Below are 25,326 nucleotides of genomic sequence, written 5' to 3' on the forward strand. Positions count from 1 at the left end.
TTTATCTGACCTTCAATTTTAAATGATAGTTTTGCTGGGTAGAGTAATCTTGGTGGTAGGTCCTTGCTATTCATCACTTTGAATATTTCCTTGCCACTCCCTTCTGACCTGAATAGTTTCTGTTGAGAAATCAGCTGACAGTCATATGGCTGCATCCCTTGTAGGTAACTACATGTTTTCCTCTTGCTGCTTTTAAGATTCTCTCTTTGTGTTTAGTCCTTGGCATTTTAATTATGATGTGTCTTGATGTGGTCCTCTTTGGGTTCCTCTTGTTTGGGACATTTTGTTCTTCTTGACTTGTAAGTCTATTTCTTTCACCAGGTAGGGGAAGTTTTCTGTCATTATTTCTTCAAATAGGTTTCAATATCTTGCTCTCTCTTCTCCTGGCACCTCCATAATGTGACTGTTGGTACACTTGAAGTTGTCCCAGAGGCTCCCTACACTATCTTCATATCTTTTGGATTCTTTTTCTTTTTGCTCTTCTGGTTGGGTGTTTTTTGCTTCCACATATTTCAAATCATTGATTTTATTCTCAGAATCCTCTACACTACTGTTGAATCCCTGTACGTTATTCTTTATTTCAGTCAGTGTATGCTTAATTTTTGACTGGTCCTTTCCCATGGTTTTCTTTTTTTTTTTTTTTTGGAAATGGAAGGTTTTGGAGGTTTCTAGAAGATTCTTGAGTAACCTTATAACCATGGTTTTGAATTCTATATCCAGTAGTTTGCTTTTTCCCATTTCTTTCATTTATGACATGTTTCTTTGTCTCTGCATTTTGGCTGCTTCCCTGTGTTTGTTTCTATGTATTGGGTAGAGCTGCTATGTCTCCTTGAGTTGGTAGAATGGCCTTGTGTAGTAGGTGTTCTATAGTGCCCAGTGGCTTAGCCTCCCTTCACCTGAACTGGGAGCTCTAGGTGCACCCCTTTGTGGGCTGTGAGCACAGTCTTGTTGTAGTTGAGACTTGATTGCTGTTGGTGTCCCTGGGAGGAATTGACCTCCAGGCCAATTGGCTGTGAGAACCAGCTGTGACTACCGTGGGAAAGCTGCCATGCAGGAGATACCTCTATGGGGCAGGACTTGCTTCAGTGGGCTTTGGTGTTCATTGAGTTTGCCCCTTTAAAAGTGTCACTTATGGATGTGTAGAGTTGTAATCTGATATGGTATGACACTAACCACTGGGTACACTGGCCCTTGGGTCTTCAGGGAGGTACAAAGTCAGCCACTTCCTGGGGCCACCCAGCAGGAACTACAGAGAGATCTGCAGATTCCTCCTCTTTGTATTGGATTTGGAAGTGCTCAGACAAGGCCCAGCTATGAAGCAAGGCAGGCTGGTGCTGGTGCCTGGTCTTGGGCCTTTTATTGATAAGTTTGGGGCTCCCTGACCCAGCTGCAGCTTGTTTGAGATTTTAGCCTGAACAAGGACAGGCCTTTCGTATGCAAAAGCTGCTGCACACAGCTTGGGTGGGGTTGTAAATTGGATGAGGCTGGGTCTCAGGGAATCACCAGGGCAGAGCAAACAGAAATGGCTGCCAGTCAGCCCTGTGACTTGGGAGGTCCCAGCACAGGAACAATGATCCCTGGGAGCACCTCCAGCTGGAAGAAAGCTGCCTCTGAATTCCTGCCCCGATGCCCGACAATCCAGTTCCTCCTCCTGTATGTCTGTGTCCTCCAAAGCCTCTCCCTGGTGCTGGACCTCAGAGGAAGCAGGAGCTTGTAAGTTCCTTAGTGGTGCTGGCCTTTTAAGAGGAACAGCTGTATCTCCAGTAGCCTCCATGTCACTGAGCCCCAATCTGCACTGGTTTTCATAGCCCATAGTTCTTACTGCCTGTGCGGACTTCTTTTCCCAGCTCTGGGACCCTGGGCTGGGAGTCTGGTGTGAGGCTGGGACCTCTTGCTCCTCCAGTCAGCCTCCACAGAGATGATCTCCCTCCTGATTAAAAAAGCAGCCCATGTGGATGTGTCTCCGTATCTCCTACCAGACTCAGTGTGCTTTCTTCTTTACCTCTCAGGTTGTAGGATTTCCATTCAGCCAGCTTTCCAGCCGTTCTAGATGATGGTTGTTCTGTGTTTTAGTTATAAGTGTGATGTGGTTGTGGGAGGCCGTGAGTACAGGTGTTTACCTATGTCACCATCTTCCTACTTTGCATATATTGATTAATCAAATCAGTGTGCTAATATTACTGTCGCTATTTTATGACTTAAGTAGTTCATTTATCATTTAAGAAGGTGAATACAGGGTTGTAAAAGATTTTGCATTTAATTTCTTTTGTATCAACATATTTTATATTTATTTTAATATCCATTTTTCGTAAGATAAATGTATAAATAAAATACAATAATTATACCTATTTCTAAATTAGCATGTTGCTAAAAAGTGTATCTTGTTTGCATTTATCTAAATTCAAGTTTTCATGCTATATTTATACATTTACAAGGTGGGACAATATCTGTATTGAGGTACATAAATATTGTGCTTATTAAGAATTTTTTATTTCATTCTGTTCTTCTTTCACTTTCCCACAGACTTGCTGCTTTCAAATAGCTGCATTCCTTTTCTGGGTTCATCAGAAGGACTGGATTTCCAAACAATTCTGTTAGATGAGGAGAGGGGCAGGCTGCTGCTGGGAGCCAAGGACCACATCTTCCTGCTCAGTCTGGTTGACTTAAACAAAAATTTCAAGAAGGTCAGTTTATTTATATATATTTGCTTGGATGCATTTATTTTCATCGATTTCTTTCTCCCTCTCTGTTTTTTCAAGTGTCTTGGTGTCAAATGCAGTAGGTCATTTACATGTCAAAAAGAACATACTGCCTTTGATATACATCTTAGATTTTTATGGATTTAAGTACATATACATGTTTATTGTTAAGAATGAATGAGCCTAGCTCAGTGGTTGAGCGTCAACCTATGAACCAGTAGGTCATAGTTTGATTCCCAATCAGGGCATATGCCTGGGTTGTGGGCTCGATCCCTGGTGAGGGGTGTGTAGGAGGCAGCTGATCAATGATTCTCGCTCATTATTGATGTTTCTCTCTCTCTCTCTCTCACTTCTTCTCTCAAATCAATAAAAATAATTTTTAAAAAAGAATGAATATAATACCATAACCTTCGAAAATATGAATGGAAGGCATGAAAAAGTAGTAAATGCATAGTATTGCATTATACAGTATGAATACAAAGTTTTGGATTGTAAAGCTAGCAAATGAAGTATTCATCAAATGTTAGCATTTATATCCATAGCAATTTTTGTAAATAAGCAAACTTTAAACACACTTTTTCTCCACACTCCCATTTTATATCTGAACAGGTTTCTCCTATGGCCCAGTCACGCTCAGATAGTGAAAATCAAGATGTCTTAACTATGGGCTCATTAAGAACAATCTTACTACTAAAAGGAAATATATACTACTTATTACAAACACAATAGGCAATTGCTGCTATATCTTACTTTTCAACTAGTACTGTGATACCCAAAGCAAAGGTACCATACCTTAGGTCTTGTAATTATTATTAGCTAGTACTTTAGCAAGTATCAATATCTATGCAAGCAAAGATAGATACCAAGACTAGAAGGGATGGAATGGCTGATGAGAAGACATACTACGTGACCTATTCTCCAATCTATGAGGGATCTTTGTATTGTTTTTCTTTTTTTTTTCTTCTTCTTCTTCTGCTTTTCTGGAAGCATTCCAAAGAAGTTCTAGGCTTAGGGAGGGAGTAAGAGTGGGGTTGAGGGGAGTCAATGGGGGCCGAGGGGAAGGGGCATCTGTAATACTTTCAACAATAAAGATAAATTAAGAAGAAGAAGAACAATACTAGGAGTCATCGCAAAGTTTCAGGTTAATAGAGACTTCCTCCCATTCAAAAAGAGTTGTTGATAGGTATGATAGGATTGTGAGGCCTCATTAGAATTCACCTACAATGACCACTTTAACTCAACTCTATAATTTTGAGATGATTTTAATAATTAAATATTAGTTGCTTAGTTATTTGAATATGATTAGCATTCAGAGCTTTAGTCTACCCAGGGAAAAGATTTATCTCCATATGTATTAATATTGATTAATTATTCTGCATTAGAAACAATGGCTTTGCTTTTTAATCATTTTAAATTTTAACTTTTTCACATATTTCTGAGTGAGATTCACTGAAGGAAAGGGAGTTATTTCTTATGAAAGTTCATAAAGAAATAGTCTTTGAATGCAAATGTATATGCATGCATTTCATGTAATCTATATATCTAGAAGAAAGTGTGAGAGCTAAAATATTGCCAGTAGTTGTTTTTGACTTGTTTTAATACAAACACACTTGCAAGCACATAAGGTTATTTAAAAATATATATTATTCTATAGCTTGGATATTGTTTATAATAAAATGAAATAAGCAACTGTTTATGTGCTAGAATTCAAAAAGCTTGCCATTATTCTCCATTCCATTTATTTTTAAGGATATGCTTTTTTCCTTTAGGAATTTTTTAAGGACTTATACTTTTAGGAGAACCTATTAATGGTATTAGTTATATCTCAGTCATCAGTAAATATCTTAGAGGATGAATCTTTTTTAAAAGAGGCCAGAGAAAAATCTTAGTCTACTTTGTTATATTGCTTTAAGAGATATTAAATAGCTAGCAGCATTTTTCCAAATATGTCTCAGTATAATAGCAATAAAGCAATTCATACTTTTAAGGGAATTTATTCTTGTACTGTTCTCTGCCTTTAGGGATTGGAAGAAAGTCCATTTATCTGAACTGAGTGTATTAGATCATTGCTTAAAATAAATTGTGATAGCACAATTTCCTTCTGTGACTATTTTAGGCAAATTGCTCTTTGGCCATATTCCATGCTTGAAATGTGCTAATATTTAAGAAAATAAATATTTATGAAATATTGATTTCCCTTATGATGTTATTGAAATAAATGATTATTTGAACACATTATAAAATTAGGGTCTGTGCTAGAGATTTTTGGCCTAACTGATATTTTTTGATATCTTTATAACATGTATAATTCATAAAGGGCTTATGCATGTAAAGTATGAATTGTTTATATAGGTACCCACCTTTAACATTTCTATAAATCACTCCAGTGTTAAAAGGTACTCCACAGCAGCAAGTAAGTGTCAAGATGTAGTACTTCAGCAGTGTTTAGACCTACACGGTTTGCATTGGCTCAGTGCCGCTCGGCAAAAATCCAAACTACTCTGCAGAAGAAACCACACAAGTTGGGACTCTGTGGGGCTGAAAGATCTTCTTTGTACTCCTTAGAGTGAAAGCAATATACAACACATAATTTAATTATGAGTGACTAGTTGGGAATATTTTCCACTGGGAAATTTTAAAATTTTTAATATTTTTACATTTTTATTGAATTTTGGGGGTGACATTGGTTAATAAAATTATATAGGTTACAGGTGTACAATTCTACAATACATCATCTATATATTGTATAGTGTGTTTACTACCCCAAGTCAAGTTTCCTTCCCTCACTATTTATCCCCCTTATGCCTTTTTCTACCTCTCCCCACCCGCTTTTCCTCTGGAAATCACCACCCTGTTGTCTGTGTCTATGAGGTTTTTCTTTTCTTTTTGCTTACTCCATTCACCTTTTTCACCCAGCCCTTCAACCCTTCTCGCCTCTGATAGCTGTTAGTCTATTCTCTACCCATAAGTATGTTTCCTTTTTGTTTATTCATTTATTCTATTTATTAGATTCCACATTTGAGTGAAATCATATGGTATTTAGCTTGCTGTGAGGCCTTATTTCACTTCGCATACTGCTCACCTGGTCCATCCATGCTGTCCCAAAGGTCAGATTTCCTTCCTTTTCACAATTGAATAGTATCCCATTGTGTAACTGTACCACAGCTTTTTTATCTATTCATCTACTGATGGGCACCTGGGCCTCTTCCAAATCTTCCCTATTGCAAATAACGGTGCCTCTTCCCAGCTCTGGTGCTCTGGGCTGGCCAGCCTGGCTTGGGCTGAGACTCCATGCTTCTCAGGGGGATCCCTCCGTAACTGAAATATCCCTCCAGAGACTCAGCCACTGTCCATCCATGGGAGCGGGGCCAGCCTTTTTCACGTCTTCACTCTTTCTACCAGGCTCCACGTGGCTTCTTCTGTAAATTCTTGGTTATGAGACTTCTCTTCAGCTAGTCTTCAGTTGGTTATTCAGGATGATCCTTTGGGAAATTAAAAAAAACACAAACAACAACAACAACAACAACAAAAATATGCCTAGCTGGCGTGGCTCAGTGGTTGAGCATCGACCTATGAACCAGGTCACAGTTCAATTCCAGGTCAGGGTACATGCCTGGGTTGTGAGCTTGATCCCCAGTGTGGGGCGTACAGGAAGCAGCCAATCAATGATTCTTTCTCATCATTTATGTTTCTATCTCTCTCTCCCTCTCCCTTCCTACCTGAAATCAATAAAAATATTAATATACATGTATATACATATACATATACATAGAATATATTCAATTGAAGTATCAAAACTCAGGATAATAAGTTTACTTAAAGTTTTTGTACAGACAAGACTATACCTATTGAAATGGGATACCTTACAATTTAAGCAGCGTTTCTAAATTTGTTCTGTAAGGCCTCTCTTAGTTAAGGGATGCCCTGTGGATTCTCTCTAGGAAAGGTTTGGTGGGACAAACATGGACATTTATTTGACATAGCCTTCCCCAACATTAGACCACTCTGGAGCCATTAGCGATCCCATTCCAAGGGAAAGACATGGGTCTGGAACTGTATTTTCCACTCCTGACCATTTTGTTATAGGTTGAATTCCCCCGACAGCTAACTATGAGATGAAGACTAGCTTATAGGATATTTTTGAAATTGTGTTCTTGGGATCAACACATGTGAGAGGGTCGCTAAGGAAATAGTGTTAGACAAAGGGAGGCTGAGCTCTGATGCAATTCCAACAAAAGCTTCAGTTGACAGGCCAAGCTGATAAGGTAGCAAACATTTCAATATTTTCCTCTGGAGTAAGTGATAATACCATTATTTAGCTGGGTTTATCTTATAAAAGCGAATCTCTATTTTCTCTCTATCTAATCTATTCACCATGACCATCAATGTTATCTCTTAAAAAAATAAAACTCTTATCATATTTCTTACTGGTTTATACACTTCTGGCAGTTCTTGATTTCTGAGGAACTTGAATGAACTCCAAATTTCTATTGACTTCTAAGGCTCTTCCCAACACATGTGCACCCTATGCTTTTATTTACTCTTCATTATTCCCTCACTCATACTTTATAGAGATGGAAATATCATCTGCTTAACGATGTTATCAAGGACCCAGTTCCTTCTTTTTCTTCTGTTGCTATTTTTGGTGTTGGCATTATCCTTAGGTTGGTATTGAGATGGCTGGAACAGTTTCATGGATCACATGCAAATAAGGAAATGTAAAGGAGTAAGAGACCATCATTTATTATATCTCTTTTTTAGGTTACCTGAAATGTAGGTTACCTGAGGCAAACATAAAAGTTTTCTCAGCCAATCAAAAAGGAGAGTGTGTATGTCTATTTGAAGAGAATTATCAAGATTAGTTGGTCCTATAAGGAAATTATCTGTAAGAATTTATTTTTCTTTCAGGAGACAATCTTGGAAAGTATTCAGTGCAAGTAAAAATCTTTGAAATAATTTATTTTTCTCTACCCTGCATGGTAAAAATTGGAAAATCTGCTAACCTTGACAAATACTTCTCTTGCTTATGTAAGTTTATTTGCTCAATAAAAGTTCTCTGTTATTTGTATGTAATCTGAGCTTTATGTAATCTGCTCCAGATCTCTTCAAATATCTGATATCTTGTAGCTTTTGCAATCTCACAAAAAAAATATAGGCATAACTGATATTTTGATTTCTTCTCATGGATGGCTATTGTTGTGTTGGCTATTGTCATTTTTTTATTTGACAATCTAAGGGAAAGAGATCAGTGCCCCTGACTAGTCAGGCATTGTGTGTTTTAAAAATTCTTGAGACACACCAGTTGAAATGTGCTGGTTTCAATGAAAGAAACTAGATTTCCCTGCCCTTGCCTTCAATATCCTACCCCATCTCTAGGGTCAGAGGGAAGTATATATAAAAAGCATTTTAACAGTCCTTGAAAAAGTTTAATTATAGATGGATATTTACTAGTGCATCCATTTGTCATTCACTTATAAGTGAAACCTGTTCAAGACAGACATCATAATAAGGAAAGTATTTGACATTTGTACAATATGATTTAGGGAACAATGATTTCTAAAGAAATGCTTTTAAACTACCTGCCATCTGTCCCTGTGACTACAAGTGGACATTCTCCACTTCAGCCAGCCTTAAGTAGTCCTAGCAATAATTCATATAAAATTCAAGGCCCTCCCTATGTAAACTTCAGGAGTAATATATACAAGTTGAAAGTCTCTCCCTCTTTTTTTAATGGAGTCACAGTTGACAGTAAAAAAAAAAAAGTCCAGTATTCTATTAGGTTATGTTACTTAGTTGAGCTTCTGAGTTAATGAATTGTTGGGATCTTTCCATCTGAAAATGTTACTGACTTTGGAGCCAGTTCATGCATGGGTGGAAGGAGTTGCTGAACCAGGATGTAAGCAAACAGGTCACAAAGGGAGTGATTTATTAAATGAAGCACTGCTTTTGTATCTATTTCATTCAAACATTTGTTTCTTGGTTTTCTTTCTCTTTTCTTCTCTCTTTTTCAAGTGGGCTATAGAGGCAGATGAGTAGACCAATGAGAAATAAACTTACTCTGAGACTACAGTTATTATTTATTTCACCTACTAATCAAATCACAACTGGTATGTGAACTCAGAGTAATAATAAACAACTTTATTTAACCTCCCAAAATCCCTTTCCATTCTTCTCCTGGGCCAGTTCTATATCTTCAGCAGGCCTGTGGCTTTTTTAAAAAATTTATAAGTATGTTTTATTTTAGAGAGAGAGAGAGAGAGAAACATCAATGTGAGAGAGAAACATTGATCAGTTGCTTCCCCTACACACCCTGACTTTGGATTAAACCCGCACCTGGGTATGTGCCCTGACTGGAAATCGAATCAATGACCTTTCAGTGCACAAGACAACGCTCAACCAACTGGGCCACACTGGCCAGGGCATGCCCTTGGCTTTTGAGGTCACTGTTAAGTAGTACAGACAATAGTTATCAGCAATTAAAAGGTCCAGTCTAATGTAATAAAACTTCCAGCCTCATTTAAAATTCAACCTCCTCTCCCTCTACCTGTCCCTGCATGGGCACGCCACATGAGGGAGGGTCCCAGCACAGGGGAATGTTCAGGGGCTTCTTCTTCCACCTAACGCTCCTCCTTTTCCAGAAGCTTGTTAACCACAGTGTATGACCCCTCTGGAGCCAAATCAGGACACGGGAAGGGGAGCGTGTTCAGAGGAGTGTCTACTGTCATTGTCTCAGGAACCTCTCAACTTTCTGGCCTTGTCTGATGTTTAAGGGTAACTTCTTTCACAGACACCTTTGTGAGTTTTTGGAATTTACACTTTTTGGAGTTCTTTTCATTGCTATTCACTGGATAAGGGTGACTGCATTTCTCCTCTGACTGGTATGTTCTCTTCTTTCTCCTGCAACAGATTGCAATTTCTCCAGGTGTTAACTTCTGAAACCTTTTCTCAACGCTCTTCAGTAGGACCTAAGGTGATCTCATGCCATCCAATGTTTAAGTGAGCATGACTCCCATCTGTTCCCTAGGACATGTCACATGCATTTTCCTGGACACACTCTGGAAGTTCAGGCTGATAACCATTATAGCCATTGAGCCTGTTCTTTGTTTTCATTGTAGCTTGTCAGTCTCTCATCCTTTGGACATTAGACCACAATTTCCCAGGAACTACATGTGCAGTATCAAGTGCTTCTTAAGGTCCCACCAAAGCCCCTTCCCTGTCACCTACTTCTCCCCATAGGGATAGTAGGACACATAACACATCTGTCTCAGATAAAATATCCTTCTCAAGTTTCCAACTGTTTTATAGTTTGTTGAACATGGGTGATTCTTGGCCACCTACGTTGAAAATTTGTGCATCTTGAGCTTGCATCTCATGTTGAATTTTTTTCTCAGCTAAAACTTCTCCTTTAAAATCTTGCTATACTATATAGGCCATAAAATGAGCACTCAAAAGAATGTTTGCTCTACCTCCAAATGTAATGGGTGAGCTCATTGTATATCATTCCTGAAGTGTACACAGTGGAACCATAGGAGTAACCAAAGGGAGAATGTTAATATTCTTATTTATATTGTTTACCCTTTGGCTTTTAATAACTTCAATCCAAACATTTGCTGTTTTATATCTTGTTTCCCATACTTTTCAATAATTTTATTTTGTTGGGCTTCAGCAAAGCTAAGCTGTAACCAAGCATCTTAAAAAGTGTAGGACAAGTATTGATCCATTTTTAAATAATCTTCAAAATTAATATTTAAATAGTTTACTATCACTTTGAGATAACAGTCATCTTTATTCCTTTTTATTTCGTTAATTTAATTTTTTTTCGTTTGAAACTGTCAACATTGAATATTGCACATAAAATATTCAAACAATTGCTGTTAGCTAAGCAAATGTAAAGATCTTTAACTGGGCCCCACCCAACAAAAACATTCTAGCTAAACTTGTGGTGTTAAAGGCAAAAGCAGTATACAAAATTTTCTATTTAAAGTAATTTACATTTATTTTTAATGTAAAAAATAGTAAATAGTTTTTGTTTTGTTTTTTTTGGGGGGTGGTATGGAAAGGAAGTTTTATTACTGGTTTTAAAATGAGAAAACAATGTACCAAAGCAATATGTACTTTATATAGTCCACTATTATGGAATAACCCGAGACAATTTCACCTGGCTAAAATTTAGCTCATTTCACTCTGTTGGTTATTTAATTAAAAAAATAATCAGAATTATTTAAAAGGAAACATTGGATAAACTTAAAGATGAATTTGGGCACTTAAAGAGGACTGGCTTTTTTTATGTAGCAGAATGTTAAAAAGAAAAGAAAAAGTAATTTCTAAGTCTACAAGTGGTTTTTCTTCCCCCTAGCCCTCATAATGTAATTATTCTATTATTTTTCTTCTAACTGAACATGAAAACTAGGTATGTAATTATAAAAAATTAGTCAGATTATTTGAAATTCCTCAAACTTTGCCTTATTTTAAGGCATTTTATTAGGGAAATAACTAAACTAAGTTAGTATATAATTTTATATATGATAAATTTCAGTGGGATATTCAAACACCCATATCTGTGTAGCATGAAAAGGAGTTGGTTATTTTTCCGGTCCTAAAGGAACTCTAAGACAAGAGGGTTTCCATACACAAGGATCCTGTACTTGCTTTCTTTATATTGAGTATACGCAGAAGTGCTTTTATAAATCAGTAACTCACTTCATGGTGACATTCCCATCTAATGCCTTACCCTGTAAGTCTATTATGTAGGGGGAAAGATTCAGAATAAACATTTTTATTTCAAATCAAGTTATTGATAAAAGAAAGTTGCCATCCTTTTTATTCTTAATCAATACGAGAAATTAGGAAAATGTAAACACTTGGAAACCACGCGGACATCGCAATAAATTAACTTTTGGTATAAGGCACCCTGCTTAGTTTCATGGTGATTAATCTGCCCTGCTGCCTGCGGAGCACATGCTGCCTGAAACCGCGGAGGTGAAACAATCGCCTTGTTCATGGATGTGCCTGCTCCCCAGCGCGGGTGCCGATGTGCACTCCCATCTGGTCACTGTAACCGACTGTCAGGATGCTGTCAGACTGCTCACGCGGCTGCCAGGACTCTGACAAGAACTCCGTCTCCATTCGAAAGGAAGCTGTGCAGATCACTCTGCGGGAATTAATGAATACTTATTATGCATGTGATCCTGTGCCCGGTGCTAAGGGCGGTAGGAAGGAGAAGCGGCATGCCTTGTCACTCAAGAGCAGTGACCACTGAACGTCAATGAGTCATATCCTCCTTTAACAAGATAATGGAGACTGTGAACTTACTCCTTACAAAGTTTTGAAATCTAGCCACAAACATAATTGCACCACATATTCAAAATTACCAATCCGTTTGTGGACTCCTTAACTCCTTCTAATTGGTCTGATGTAATAGCATTTCTCTCACTTTCTTTACTGAACCTCCTACTACGTTCCTAGCATTCTTTTAGATGCTGGGAATATAGTGGAGAATAAAGCCATTTAGGCCTCTGTTTTCAGGGTGCCTCTAAATTTCAGGGAGATGGGAAGGGAGGTTGATGGAGAAGAGAAAAGGAAACAAATAAGAAAATATCACTTAGTGTTAAGTGTTATTTAAAAAAATATAATAATCTTGGGAAACTAGATTGGTCTTCGGAGAAGGCCTTTCTGGAGAGGTGATATAAACACAGACACTTCCAGGAAGGGACCTTCCAGAGGAGTTCAGATGTATTCCAGAGAGAGCAAGCTCATTCTGAGGACGACACTGAGATAATATTGGAAAATGCAGCATTAGCTGCTAATGAGCAGTATGGTAGGGACTCAAACTCATGAACTTGAATTCCACCACATTTCATTGATCTTTTTAAAAATATATATTTTTATTGATTTCAGAGAGGAAGGGAGAGGGAGAGAGAGATAGAAACATCAGTGATAAGAGAGAATCATTGATTGGCTGCCTCCTGCACACCCACCTACTGGGGATTGAGCCCACAACCAGGGCATGTGTCCTGACCGGGAATTGAACCATTACCTCCTGGTTCATAGGTTGACCCTCAACCAACTGAGCCACGAGGGCCGGGGCTCATTAATCATTATGTCTAGGAAAAGATCCCAAACTGAATTGCAAAAAGAAAGTGGCAAATAGATATGATACACACAAGTGTATTTGAATTCCAAGATGGTTGTGGGAGAAAAACTAAATGTAAAGTAATGTTGAGCCGAGTCCTAAGGAAAGAAAGGAAAAGACTCTTCTCACCTAAGATTTCATGAAGAAAGCTACATGGACAGCTTTGACCCCAACCTGGAGAATTTAACCTTCCCATCTGTAAAAATGTCTACCCCAGCCAGTTTCAATTATGCAAGCTTTTCCTTTGGTGCTCTCCTCCTTATTTTTTAGTAGTCAGTCTCTGAACTCAGGTCTCTTACCTCTCTGTACTTGAACCCTAGAGTAATCATTGCTCCCTGGGTTGTTCAAATGCTTGTAACCACTTAGCATTTACAGCAACATGTTTCTCGCTTCTTTGCAACCATTCAACAACTTGGATCCTGTTCTTTGATAGAGGTGGCCCCTTGCATTTTTATGACTCTGATTTTTTGTGTGTTTAATTAGGTTTATGAACAAATTGTAACGTCCTCTTTTTATTCTATTCAGTTTTTTTGGCATCTCTTTGAATTAGGCCAAAGAGAATTTGAGTGACCTTGCACTTGGGAACTTGAGTCAATTAAATTGCGTCTCCAAAGATGAAACAAAGACCAGATATAATTAGAATTTCCTTAGGATGTTGTTATAAGGCCTTATCACTATTTGAATGTTTTTGTAACTTGCCTAAAATTAAATAATTAAAAATAAATTGCCCAACATTTTCACCTTATCAAATGCTAACTATTTAATGAATTATAAAAATTATGAATGAAACAATAATTGTTAGGGACATTGCATCATTTTACTTGTGAGGTCCTCCTGCCTATTTGCATTCAAAATGAAGTAGAATGCTTCAAAAAACAAATAGAAATGATACCATTTTGGATTTTGGATGCATATAAGCAAATAAAATCAACATAAGGTAACTAGATCAAAGGTTGTATTTTAAAACAGGCAGCTCCCACTATATTTTCATTAGAAAATTAATATCAAGCCTCTTTTGCAAAAACGTGTTTAAAATATAAAACTTTAAATCAAATCAACATATTTAAAATGACTGAAAACACTTTTAACTTTATTACAGTGGTTTCTCATACTGGTAAATCTATTTTCTATAACTCTAAAAGAAAAAAAAACATATACATATTTATTTTTACTCACATTCTTTTAAAAATATGGAATGCTTCATGAATATGTGTGTCATCTTTGTTCAGGGGCAATGCTAATCTGTGTATGGTTCCAATTTTAATATATGGGCTGCTGCAGAGAACACTACATTTTTATTTTTTTAGGTTCCTATTTGATTCATCCAAGTGTAAATGCAATTTTTTTTTTTAAATAATTCATGTCAATTGTGAAATATTATGAAAATGAACATACCAACAAGTTAAGTCAGTATGTTATAGGATGTGGGGTCTGACTTAACAGACATACTTGTTTTAAAATATTAATGCCAGAAATTATCACTTCCAAGTGGAGAAACCTTATAAATTTATTTACTCCTATTTCCCACAGTAGTTTTCTGATATCAACGTGCTCTATAAGATTAGCACTAAAATTAAAACCCATTTGCAGCCCCTTAGTTACTTAGTAGTGGTAAAATTAGTGGTTACATCCTGGATAGTTACATTCAGTGGGATTCTTGGGCTCGTCTGGACCCACAGAGTTCTGCTTGATTTCTGATGTCTGTCCTGCGTGTGGGCGGAGAGAGCAGCAGTAAGCTTTCTACAGATTTAGTTTTGATATCTAAGCTCCAAGGTCCCAGCGATTGCTCCTAACCTAAATTGTGTGGGAATATTTCAGGACAACTAAAGCATGGCAATTGTGCAAGTGGCATCTCCACTCCTACTATGCCTTTCTTTGATAAGTGAAAGAAAAATATTCATGGGTAACTTTCCCAGGGAGTGGTACAGCTGCATAGACTTTTCGATACCACACTGTGCAGAGCTTCATCAACTTTTAGGGAGAAGTGTATGCGTCTTTGTTTTGTCCTGCTTCATGAAACTTTTAATATGGCATGATATCGCTGTACACATGAAAATGTATAGGTCATTTTACTGCAGATGAATTCAGAATGTAATGAGAAGAATGATAATCATTGCCTCAAAACTGTTTACTTAGCTTATAGTTCAAGAGAGACTCTTATAGATCGTGTGAACATTGTATTTTTAAGTGTGAGATGTGGTTTCTGTCTGAGAATAAAGTAATCTCAAAGTGTACTGACTCGGCTATTGAAATAGCCTCAGGATGTTAGGTACTTCTTGAACTTTTATATTGATTATGCTGCAACTTGAAACTATATATCTTATACCCTTCAGAGTTAATATCTCCATCTCTTCCTCTATGCACCTATGAATCTATCTCTGTGTCTATTTCTCTATTGTGTTTTCCCCTACACACACACACACACACACACACACACACACACACACACACACACTTTGATTAGAAAATCATAAAAGTGGTGGAATGCTTTTATATAGAGATTGAGATAGAGGTATGTCACATAATCACTTTACAAGATTATTGAAAAACAAAAATGTTGCTTGAACATATTTCTGCAAACCTTATCTAAATATGAGTGTAATTTATTTATTTTCATCTGTTTTTAGATTGGATTAAGAAAAATTCTGTTTCTTTAAATTCTTTATCAAAAAAAAATCAAAAGGAATATTAAAAACACACAAAGCACCCTTTATTCTAATGACTATGTGGCAAATAAAAGAAAATCCCAACATAAATAATAATTAAAATTATATCTTTTAAATTTTGGCACCACTACAATGGTTTTTCTTTTTAAGTAAATGTTTGGAGTTTGGAAGACAATCAGATATCTTCTAGGTAGTTGTTACTAAAGTAATTTTATTTGTGATTTCTAGATTCTTGACAACTTTGTGTAAAAATAAGCCAATATATAATCCCTACTAATCTTTACCTTAAGAAGTAAAATTATCTTTGTGATACTACTATCTTAGAATTCCTACATAATAATAATAATGTTCCAAGGATAATTTATATTTTTAACAGGTGCAAGACTTTATGGATTGAAGGTAAATGATGGAAAATGAGATAACATCTTGGTAAAAAGTCTGCTCCATAAACAGAAAATAGAGGACTTTTTAAAAAATATATATTTTTTATTGATTCCATAGAGGAAGGGAGAGGGAGAGAGAGATAGAAACATCAATGATGAAAGAGAATCATTGATTGGCTGCCTCCTGCACGTCCCACACTGGGGATCGAGCCTGCAACCTGGGCATGTGCCTTTGACCGGAATCGAACCTGGGACCCTTCAGTCCACAGGCTGACACTCTATCCACTGAGCCAAACCAGCTAGGGCAAAAATAGAAGATATTTTTAAAAAAATTGGTTTCTGGAGTCCAACAAATTCCCATTTCTGTGTATCTTTATTTTTAAATTGATGAGAAAGAGAGAGAGAGAGAGAGAGAGAGAGAGAGAGAGAGAACTCGCAACCTGGGTATGTGCCCTGACCTGATATGAACTTGCCACCTTTTGGTGTATGGGACGATGCTCCAACCAGCTGAGCCACACCAGAGCTTGTAACTTTAGTTTTATTGCTTCATTAACTAGGATGACATATTCAATTTATAATTACATGACTTATAGTCAATAACTGAAAATTTACAAAACTATTAAAATATCTTTTAGATATTTGTATTCCTTTGCAAAGAGAAAAAAGAATCTAGAATTACTATTTTAATGTCAAGTTCTTAAGACAAAATTAGAGTTTAAACTATTAAACTAAACTATTACATTAGTGTTGAAACTATTAAGAGCAAGTAATTAAAAATGTTGGCTCAGATGCCAAGACTGATCAAGACTTCCGTTTCCCGCTCCGTGTTCTTTGGTGTTCCCCCAGCATAGTGGCTCCGTCCTCCCTGCTCTCTTCTCACTCTGTATCTCCTGTGGGAATGCAGTTCCTGCACCTATTTACAGAGCTGTCTTCCTTTTAAATCTTAACACCTCAATGCCACACCTTTCTGGACATAGCCTTCATAAGCATGTGCCTAATGCACAAATGATGAAGGATCAGTAACTACTCTATGGTAACTTTGGAACTTTCATTTGGGTGTCAAAAATGATACAGTGATTGTTTTCACATTTTGTCAGTCTTTAAATAACTCCCTGATAACCTTTCTCTGCTTTAAGTCTCATTTACTTCATATGAAAGAGTTCCACACTTCTCTTCTTTCAATGCTATTAATATCAATAAGATATTCAGGTGTGACTAAATCTATAAATACTTGTTCTAAAATTGTTTATGAAAAGTGATTAAATCTGACCATCTTATAAAATAAAAACAACAGGATCTAACATATCTAAAGGACTCAAAGAAATATTAATCTAGACTAGAGACCAAAAAAATGAGCTAAAGATTAAAACAATTGAGTATGATTTATTTCAGTCCAATGATACAAAGCTGTCTTTTGCAAAATGAATATAATAATTAAGAATGGATAAATATAGAGTTGCAGTTTTGCACAATGAAAAAATTCTGGAGATTGGTTACACAAACTGAATATGCTTAATACTGAACTCTATGCTTACAGTGACTGAGATGACAAATTCTGTTATGTATGTTTTATCACAATTAAAAGTTTTTAAAGAATTAGCAAGAAAAAAGTGAGAGGATACCTTGAGTTCATAATATCAAATATGAAGCAAAAATTTCATAAATTCAAGATGCCATTTTTAAAGAAGAGAAAAAGAACACTCAGTTCAGTACTTTTCCTATAAGTGGCTTAAAAAAAACACGCACAATAAAAAACAACTTGAAGAAACTTTCAAATTTCCTGCCAGTCGCAGTGTTTTATTTTTACTTTTCATTTATTCATTTATTTAGGGCTTCATAATTCTAGATTATGACTATTGTCCATTGACCTGTGCATGGACTATTTTGGTTTATTTATTTACTAACTTACATTACTTAGTTGTTTTTAATTATGTATTAAACACCTGAAAATGTGTCATCCAGAACAAAAGCTAAGCGATGGTAAATAACTGGTTTCTTACCACCAATTTTCCCTTTTTTCTTTTTTTTTCAATCTTGGGTAACTATCTTTCTGAATCATGTATTCATCACTCCCATGCTTCTCTTTTTACATATTGATTGTGTCTATGTATACTCACCTAAAAAGTGTATTTTATTTTTGTTGTTTTTAACATTATTCTAAGGGGAACAAACTGTAATTTTAAGAATTATGTTTTTTTCACATAATAATGAATTGTTAAAATCCATCCTTATTGCTTTGCATTCATGTGTTGCTGCTGGCTACTATTTAAAATTGTAATTGCAGTGATGTAAACCATGCCCAAATAAATAGCGTCTTTAGGTCCTTATTGTGAACCATATGAAAGTTAGCTTGTCATTTGAACTACGGTTGGCTCAACCACCCTGCCTATGTACACCTTTGGATTGTAGGTTGTTCAGGTGTACTCTGAATGAACAGCCTTGCTTCATTTAAAAAATCTCAATAATATCATGGCTATTAAGAGAGTTTGAGCATAATTCTCTGCCCTTCTTGTTCAGACATAAAACCCTAAAATTTCACTATGAAGATACTATCATATAAACATTAGTGATTTCTAAATCATTTGTTAATTCCAGGTTTAACAGTTTCTGTCAGGGCATTGCCTCAGGATATTTTCCTTTTCCGCATCTATTAAAATGTTTTCTGTTAACATTGGTGAGAAACATAATAAAGGTTTGTCAGGAACTCTTGGAACATAAGCAATTCAGAGCTTGCTTTTCTTGTTTCTTCTTGCCTATAGCTTAACACAGATCCTTTCTTTCTGTAAGCTAATGGAATGCTGTATCTGTCTGTTTAAACCTTATTTTGCAAAAGAACTTCCTGACATTATTTCCAGTTTGTTTAAAAATAAAACAAAATAAAAAACAAACAAATAAACAAACCTCTTTTGATACATTCAAGACTGTTAAAATATGATTAAAAGCTACCAACCAAGAAGTTTGCTGCCCTTGTTCTTAATTATTTGCCCAATAATATGTGCCCTGACCGGGAATTGAACCCTCAACCCTTCAGTGCACAGGTGACATCCCAACCAACTGAGCCACACTGCGGGCCTTACCCAATAATATTTATTATGTAGTGGTTGGAACCCCCTGCCCCCTGTAAGTTCAGGAGACAGTTTGGGTCATATTTTGGCTCTGCTGTGAACTAGTTTTGTGGCCTTCGACATGTTATTTCATGGCTGTATGAATATATTTTCTGACCTGAAAATGGAAAGTAAGTACAGCTATCTCATAGGGTCATTGTGAGATTTATATAAGATGATGTATATAAAATGCTTAACTTACTGACAGTTACATTTGAGCTCCACACATGTTAAATGGGGTGGGGCAAAAGTAGGTTCACTGTTGTAACTATGCGAAACAGTTTTTTCCTTGTATTATTATCTATTAATCTTTTTTATTATTTTCCACACAAACAATTATAAATTGACTTTGCCACACCCTGTATTGTCAACAGACTCACACTGGTTTTTGACGTGAAGTGAGTCATAATGTATGCTTGTGACCAAGGTCTCTTGCCCACACTTCATTGCACATGTTTATAATGTATCACTGAGTAAACACAGAAAAACAGGGTAAAAAATAGAATCTCTTACTTAAGCAAATGCTAATCTGAAATCCTGTTGATGTTGCAATAAGAATTTATGGCTTTATCAACATAATTTACCTATTAATAAGTGCATTTAAAAGTAAATAAAATAAACAAGAGTGGATGGTTCTACATATTTTTTTTTGAGAAATTTTTACGGTGACTTCGGAAAATATTTAACCCTTTGCACTCGCTTGCTTTTTTCTCGATTCCTTTATTCTAATGCTAACTGTGTCAAGTCACACTCGACATACGAGTGCAAAAGGTTAAATTTCAAACTTCTTACATCATATCTAACAATACATTCTTGGCTTGATATTCACTCTTTAAATTCATATGCTCACTTCCCTAATTAGAATTGTGGGGTGTCTTAGATATTCGATTCTAACAAAACTTAAAATGTTTTCCAGATTTATTGGCCAGCTGCAAAGGAGCGGGTGGAATTATGTAAATTAGCTGGGAAAGATGCCAATGTAAGTATGAAACTTTAAAAAATATCTTTGTTAAACTGGTACTGATAAGATAACAAATATTTATATTGGGTTTTATGAATTAATGATATTAATGTACTATTTTAAAGGCTATATTAACTTATTCTGTGTAAAGATTTTGGTAAAAAATATTTCTACCTTGCCAAAAGGAATGATATTATCCTCAGAAATTTAGAATTACTACACTTTTACTTTCTATAGTGTTAATTCTGAATATTGTTATTTTTCTCACACAAAAATCCCAGATCCCTATCAAAATATTCAGAAATAAATCATCAGAAATTATTGTATTTCTAGGATTATGTATTTTTCATTTACATGCATGCATTTTGTGAATGTACACAAAGTCTTCAGCTTTAGCATTACAAACATGCAATTAATACTTAATTTAATTTAGGTTAACGTAAAACTTACAAAATCTAGCAGGATTCTTTCAAAACTGGGCAGAGAGAGATATTAAGAAAGATTGGTTGAAAATGAATGACAACATCCTGGAATGAAAACTAGAAATGTTTTACTCTAAAATTGACTAAAGCACAGTTATATAAAATAACTTTTAAGGATAAATTGTGGGGTTCTAACATAAACTTCTAGCCTAAGCTGCCTTAAGGACCAGAGAAAAGCCTTAGATCGGGTGGCTGACCTAAGCATCTTTGGGGTGACCTCTCTGGATTGCCTTTGCATTGTCCAAGTTGTCCTGCATGCTCCCCCAAACTGTGCTGCCTGTTTTATCTCCAGCGATGACTACAGCGCTGTGGCTCTGGCTGCCTCTTCTCATCCGAGGGCTCTGATTCAGGCCAGATGCTCTGTGTTCTGCCCTGACTTCTTGCACTGTGCTGATAGGGAGAATTGCTCTCTTTTTTTTGGCAAATAAATCACTTCCTGAATGTAACTCAAGATGATAAGAGGTTCTAACTTTGGGCAGAAACATGGACATCTTGAGGCTTCTTTTGCAACATCCTCTACTGTTGCCTGTAACCACAATAACACAGGAGTATTAAGCAGAGCAATGTCTTCATATTTAATAACAGATAGTGCGTGTTGTATGAAAGCATAATTAAATTTTAAAACTCTCACTTTATTAATGTGATAAAAGTAATGTAATAGGACACATGATGCCTAATGAATTGAGGGGAAGATTAGAAGACTAAGAATCTGAGACAACAGATTTGTTTACTTATTTGGAGAGTCATTTATTCAACTTATATTTATTAAGAGCCTGAATATGTGCATAAATACATGTATGAAACTGATAGAGGATCTGCTGTCATTCATGGAACTTTCAGTATAATGAGGGATACAGATATTACTCAACAGATGTTACACACTGTCACGGTACTGCAAAATAAAATTATCAGAATGAAACAAACAAAGTTTTCATTATGCCTGACAAGGTATTCAGTCAGGGTTAAATGTGACCTTTTCAGACACGTTTATGTTAGCAGAAATGTATCAGGGAGTGAATGCAATAGGAAACAGTTTTTGTGTTTATTTCATCAGAAATGAAAGATATAAAGCTGTCCTAGAATGTATTTTTCTTTCTCCCATGTCTCTATCTCTCCACCCTGCTCAACATCCCAACTGCAAGCAAGTGCCCAGGTCTGCAAAAGATTCAATGCTTTTTGACCTTGTGGTAAACAAAGATGCTTTGCTTATGAGAGTTTCCAAATTATTTTGTTGATTTACAGTGGAAGCTTGTCATCAACAGTACAAACACCTTAACATTCTGTGTTTCACCGGTATTGAGTGTATGATAAGGAGGCAAATAGGGAAAGGGTGTTTCAAATTTACTCCAATAAACTAATGTCAGTTTTCCCGTGGAGTAGATGAGGGATAAACACTCAAGGTCAAACAGTCAGTGATAGTGTTCCCATTTCAGTATGTTCACCAATTCTAGTTATACAGTAACTCAGTTGCTCCTATTACTAAGTTAAAGCACATGGTGATCAACTTTTCTGAAGGCAGCATCCTAGAACACAGAGGACCCGGCATATGAAAACCATTCTTCCAATTCAGTTGTATCTGGGGGCTTAGTAATAACCTCTAACCTTTAAGCACACCTCCTGCCAACCCAGGATTAGAGATTTGGGGAGTTTTGCTCATTTTGCTGAAGTCTATAAAGTTTGCTGTTGAATCATGTAGGGATAATACAAGTCTTTGTCTCCTTTCAATTTGTCCTTTTAAAATAATATTACATTAGAGTTACTAAGAATAGCTTACACTTTTATAGCACTTACCATGTTCTGAGAGTTGTTTTTAATGCTTTATATTTATAATCTCATTTAATCCTTATAACTATATGGTATGCTAGGTTTTGTTATTAATTCTCATTTTCTAGATGAGAAGACTGAGGCCAGAAAAATTAAATGACTTGCCCGGTATCACATATCTAGTAAATAGTGAAGCCAGAAATTGAATCCAGAAGTCTTGCCCCCACAATCTGTGCTTTTACACCACACTATAACCCACGCATTAAGTCTGCACTTTATGTCTGAGGTCTGAAGTCCATGTTATCCCTCCAGTCATTTCTCTCTTCAGTGTCACCATAACATAGATCCTCATTCTTCAGCATTGCAGAGATTTCTGCCAGCAGAAAACTGAGACAAGTGTGGGGTTTTATTGACATTTTTTACTACCTTTGGCATTGCCCTCTCTTTTCCCTTCTCTCTAGTAATTTTTACCTACTTCCCCAAGAGTGTGTTTAGGATTAACAAGTGTTTGGAAAGACTGTCCCTTTACACAAAGGTACTATATAACTGAAAAATAGTGAATTATTTACCATAATGAGAGTTAGCTAATTGGGGTGGGGAGAGAGTAGAAGATGAGGGAACAAAAGAAAACTATTCCCCTTTCTTGAACACAGTTCCCAGATTAATTCAGGGAAGGAAAGGGATGACAGGAAGCTATTTGGTAGTGCTGTGTTTCTGCATAGAATATTTTTCAAAAGAGAGTCACTAAAGAAGTGCCTTTAGTCCTGATGATGAAGAGTGGGGTAAACAGGTCGCTCCAGGCAAAAGCACCCACAGGGTGCAGGCAGGCTGGCCTCTGTCTGTTCACCGTGGAGGCACACAACCTGTCAATAGAGCCATGGCATAGAGTTCAAGGATCTTGCTTCTCTACAGTTCTGTGATTACATTTTTTTAGAACATCTGAAAGTAAAACAAAGTGTTCATTGTAGAAAGTTTGCAAATTATATAGAAATCATCTGTAAGTAGTTCCTCCCCCATGAACATTACCCAGAGATAGCTGGTGACATTTTGATGTTTATTCTTCTATCTTATCTATTTACTATTTCAGAATGAAATCATTGTATACATAGCCCCTTAAAACACTTTTTTTTCCCCACTTCACAGACTGCCACGAGCATTTTCCCATGTCATTAAATTCCTTTTTATAACACTACTTTTAATAGCTATACCGCATTCCTCTATATATTATTTCATCAATCCCCTATTGTTAGAAGTTTGGTATAGATCCAGTTTTAATTATTGTGAATGATGCTGCACATGAAAAACCTCATATAAAAATATTGTGAACATCTTTGACTATTGAGTAGAATTACTGCTGAAAGGATATAAAATGTTTTATACACTCTGCAAAATGGCCCTCCGGAAAGTCTCTGCCTCTTGTGCTTTAACCAGCAGTGATGCTCATGAGAGAGTGTATTTCCCATACCCCGGCTAATATTGGATACAACATATAGTTAACATTTAATACTGAAACGTAAATGAATAAAATAAACACATTAAATATTTGCCAACAAAAAAGCTATTTTTGTTGTTTCAGCTTGAATTTTTTTTTATTACCATTAAACCTAAATATTTTATCCAGTTGTAAAATTAGAATTTATTTTTTGGAATGGCATATCCCTACGATTTGTTCATTTTTAAAATTTTAGTATGTTTTTTCCCTTACTGATTATTTACAGATTGTCAAGATTTGCAGATATATATAACTATATTTATAATAAAAATATATTATTACTCTGTGATCTCATGTAAAAATATTCTTTCCAAGTTGTTTTATTTGATATAGTCTTTTAAATATTTAAGTAAGCATCTTTCTTTTTTTCTTTAAAATGTTTACCTTTGCCCTCCTACCACAACTGGGCTTAGCACTGTAGAAATCTCCACTGTTAGATCTTCCATTTTTAAGAGAGAAATGTGATATTTGGATTTCCATGTATTTATTTTGAAGCATTAAAATATTTTCAAAGCTTTAAGACCTAAACAGATATCTCTGCAGACTGGATTCTACCTGAGGTCTGCTAGACAAAACCAACATGCAGCAGTGATAGGCATGTGATGAATGATCAAAAATGTTTGATGTCCTAGCCAGTTTGGTTCAGTGGATAGAGTGTCAGCCTGAGGACTGAAGGGTCCCGGGTTCAATTCCTGTCAAGGGCACGTACCTCAGTTGCAAGCTCGATCCCCGGGCCTGGTAGGAGCCCATGTGGGAGGCAATGAATCCATATGTCTCTCTCACATGAATGTTTCTCTGTCTCTCCTCCCTTCCACTCTCTCTGTAAATCAATGGAAAAATATCCTTGATGAGGATTAACAACAACAACCAAAAAGGTTTGATATCCACAATGTTCTGAAAAGAAAACTAAAACCAGAAACAGACCAGATTCCTAAGTCTTTTCTTATATAACCTAAATAAATTAAAATTAACAATTTATAAGTCACTTATCAGAATTACATATAAAGTTGTATTGGATTTAATTGGACTATATCTAAGTCTAGAGAATTACATGTACTTCTGTTTCACTAATACAGGGTATCCCCAAAAAAATGTATATAAACTGTAAGAGCTGCTGGCTCAATTTTGAAAGTGAAATGTTTTTTAATAAACACTGCCTTTATAATTATTCAAAGTGTGTGTATGTGCTTTTTTGGGACACACTACATTTTTCCAGCTATCTAGGCAGAGGCTAAAATTCCAAGTGTTAATACATAAACTAAAACATATTTGTCTTTTCTCCAACTACTAACTCAGTTATATTTGTTTTATTTAGTTATTAGTTATATAAACATGTGGATATATATGTGAGAGGTAAAGTATTGAAATAAATATTACTCGAGGCAATTTTTAAAAGTTGATAACTTGTTTTCTCTCTTTCTCTTCATCTCTCTCTCTTCCACTGTGGGGAGGAGGTAGGTAGGAAGGTAGAAGGACTAAGGGAAGGAAGGAGAAATTCAATACATTCCCAAAGATGAGTATATTACTCAGTACATTGAATTGTTTGGTCACATGCAACAACCCTGCCATTGTGGGCAATAGCTGACAAGTTAGCCAGCTTTCAGGGAAAGTTGAAAAAGCTGCTTCTCAAAGTTATCTTTCTT

General features: G+C 36.0%; 1 protein-coding gene across 1 annotated transcript in view; it reads left to right on the plus strand.

Annotated features, from left to right (window-relative positions):
- The window catches only part of SEMA3D (semaphorin 3D), a 187,176-nt gene that overhangs the window by 85,509 nt on the left and 76,341 nt on the right, over positions 1 to 25,326 (plus strand). The window contains exons 3-4 of the mRNA XM_079786686.1: positions 2,524 to 2,684; positions 19,901 to 19,963. Of these exons, the coding sequence (XP_079642812.1) occupies positions 2,524 to 2,684; positions 19,901 to 19,963 (224 nt within the window). The remainder of the gene's footprint in view (positions 1 to 2,523; positions 2,685 to 19,900; positions 19,964 to 25,326) is intronic.

This window comes from Cnephaeus nilssonii (genome assembly GCF_951640355.1).
Source record: "Cnephaeus nilssonii genome assembly, chromosome: 12".
NCBI lineage: Eukaryota > Metazoa > Chordata > Mammalia > Chiroptera > Vespertilionidae > Cnephaeus > Cnephaeus nilssonii.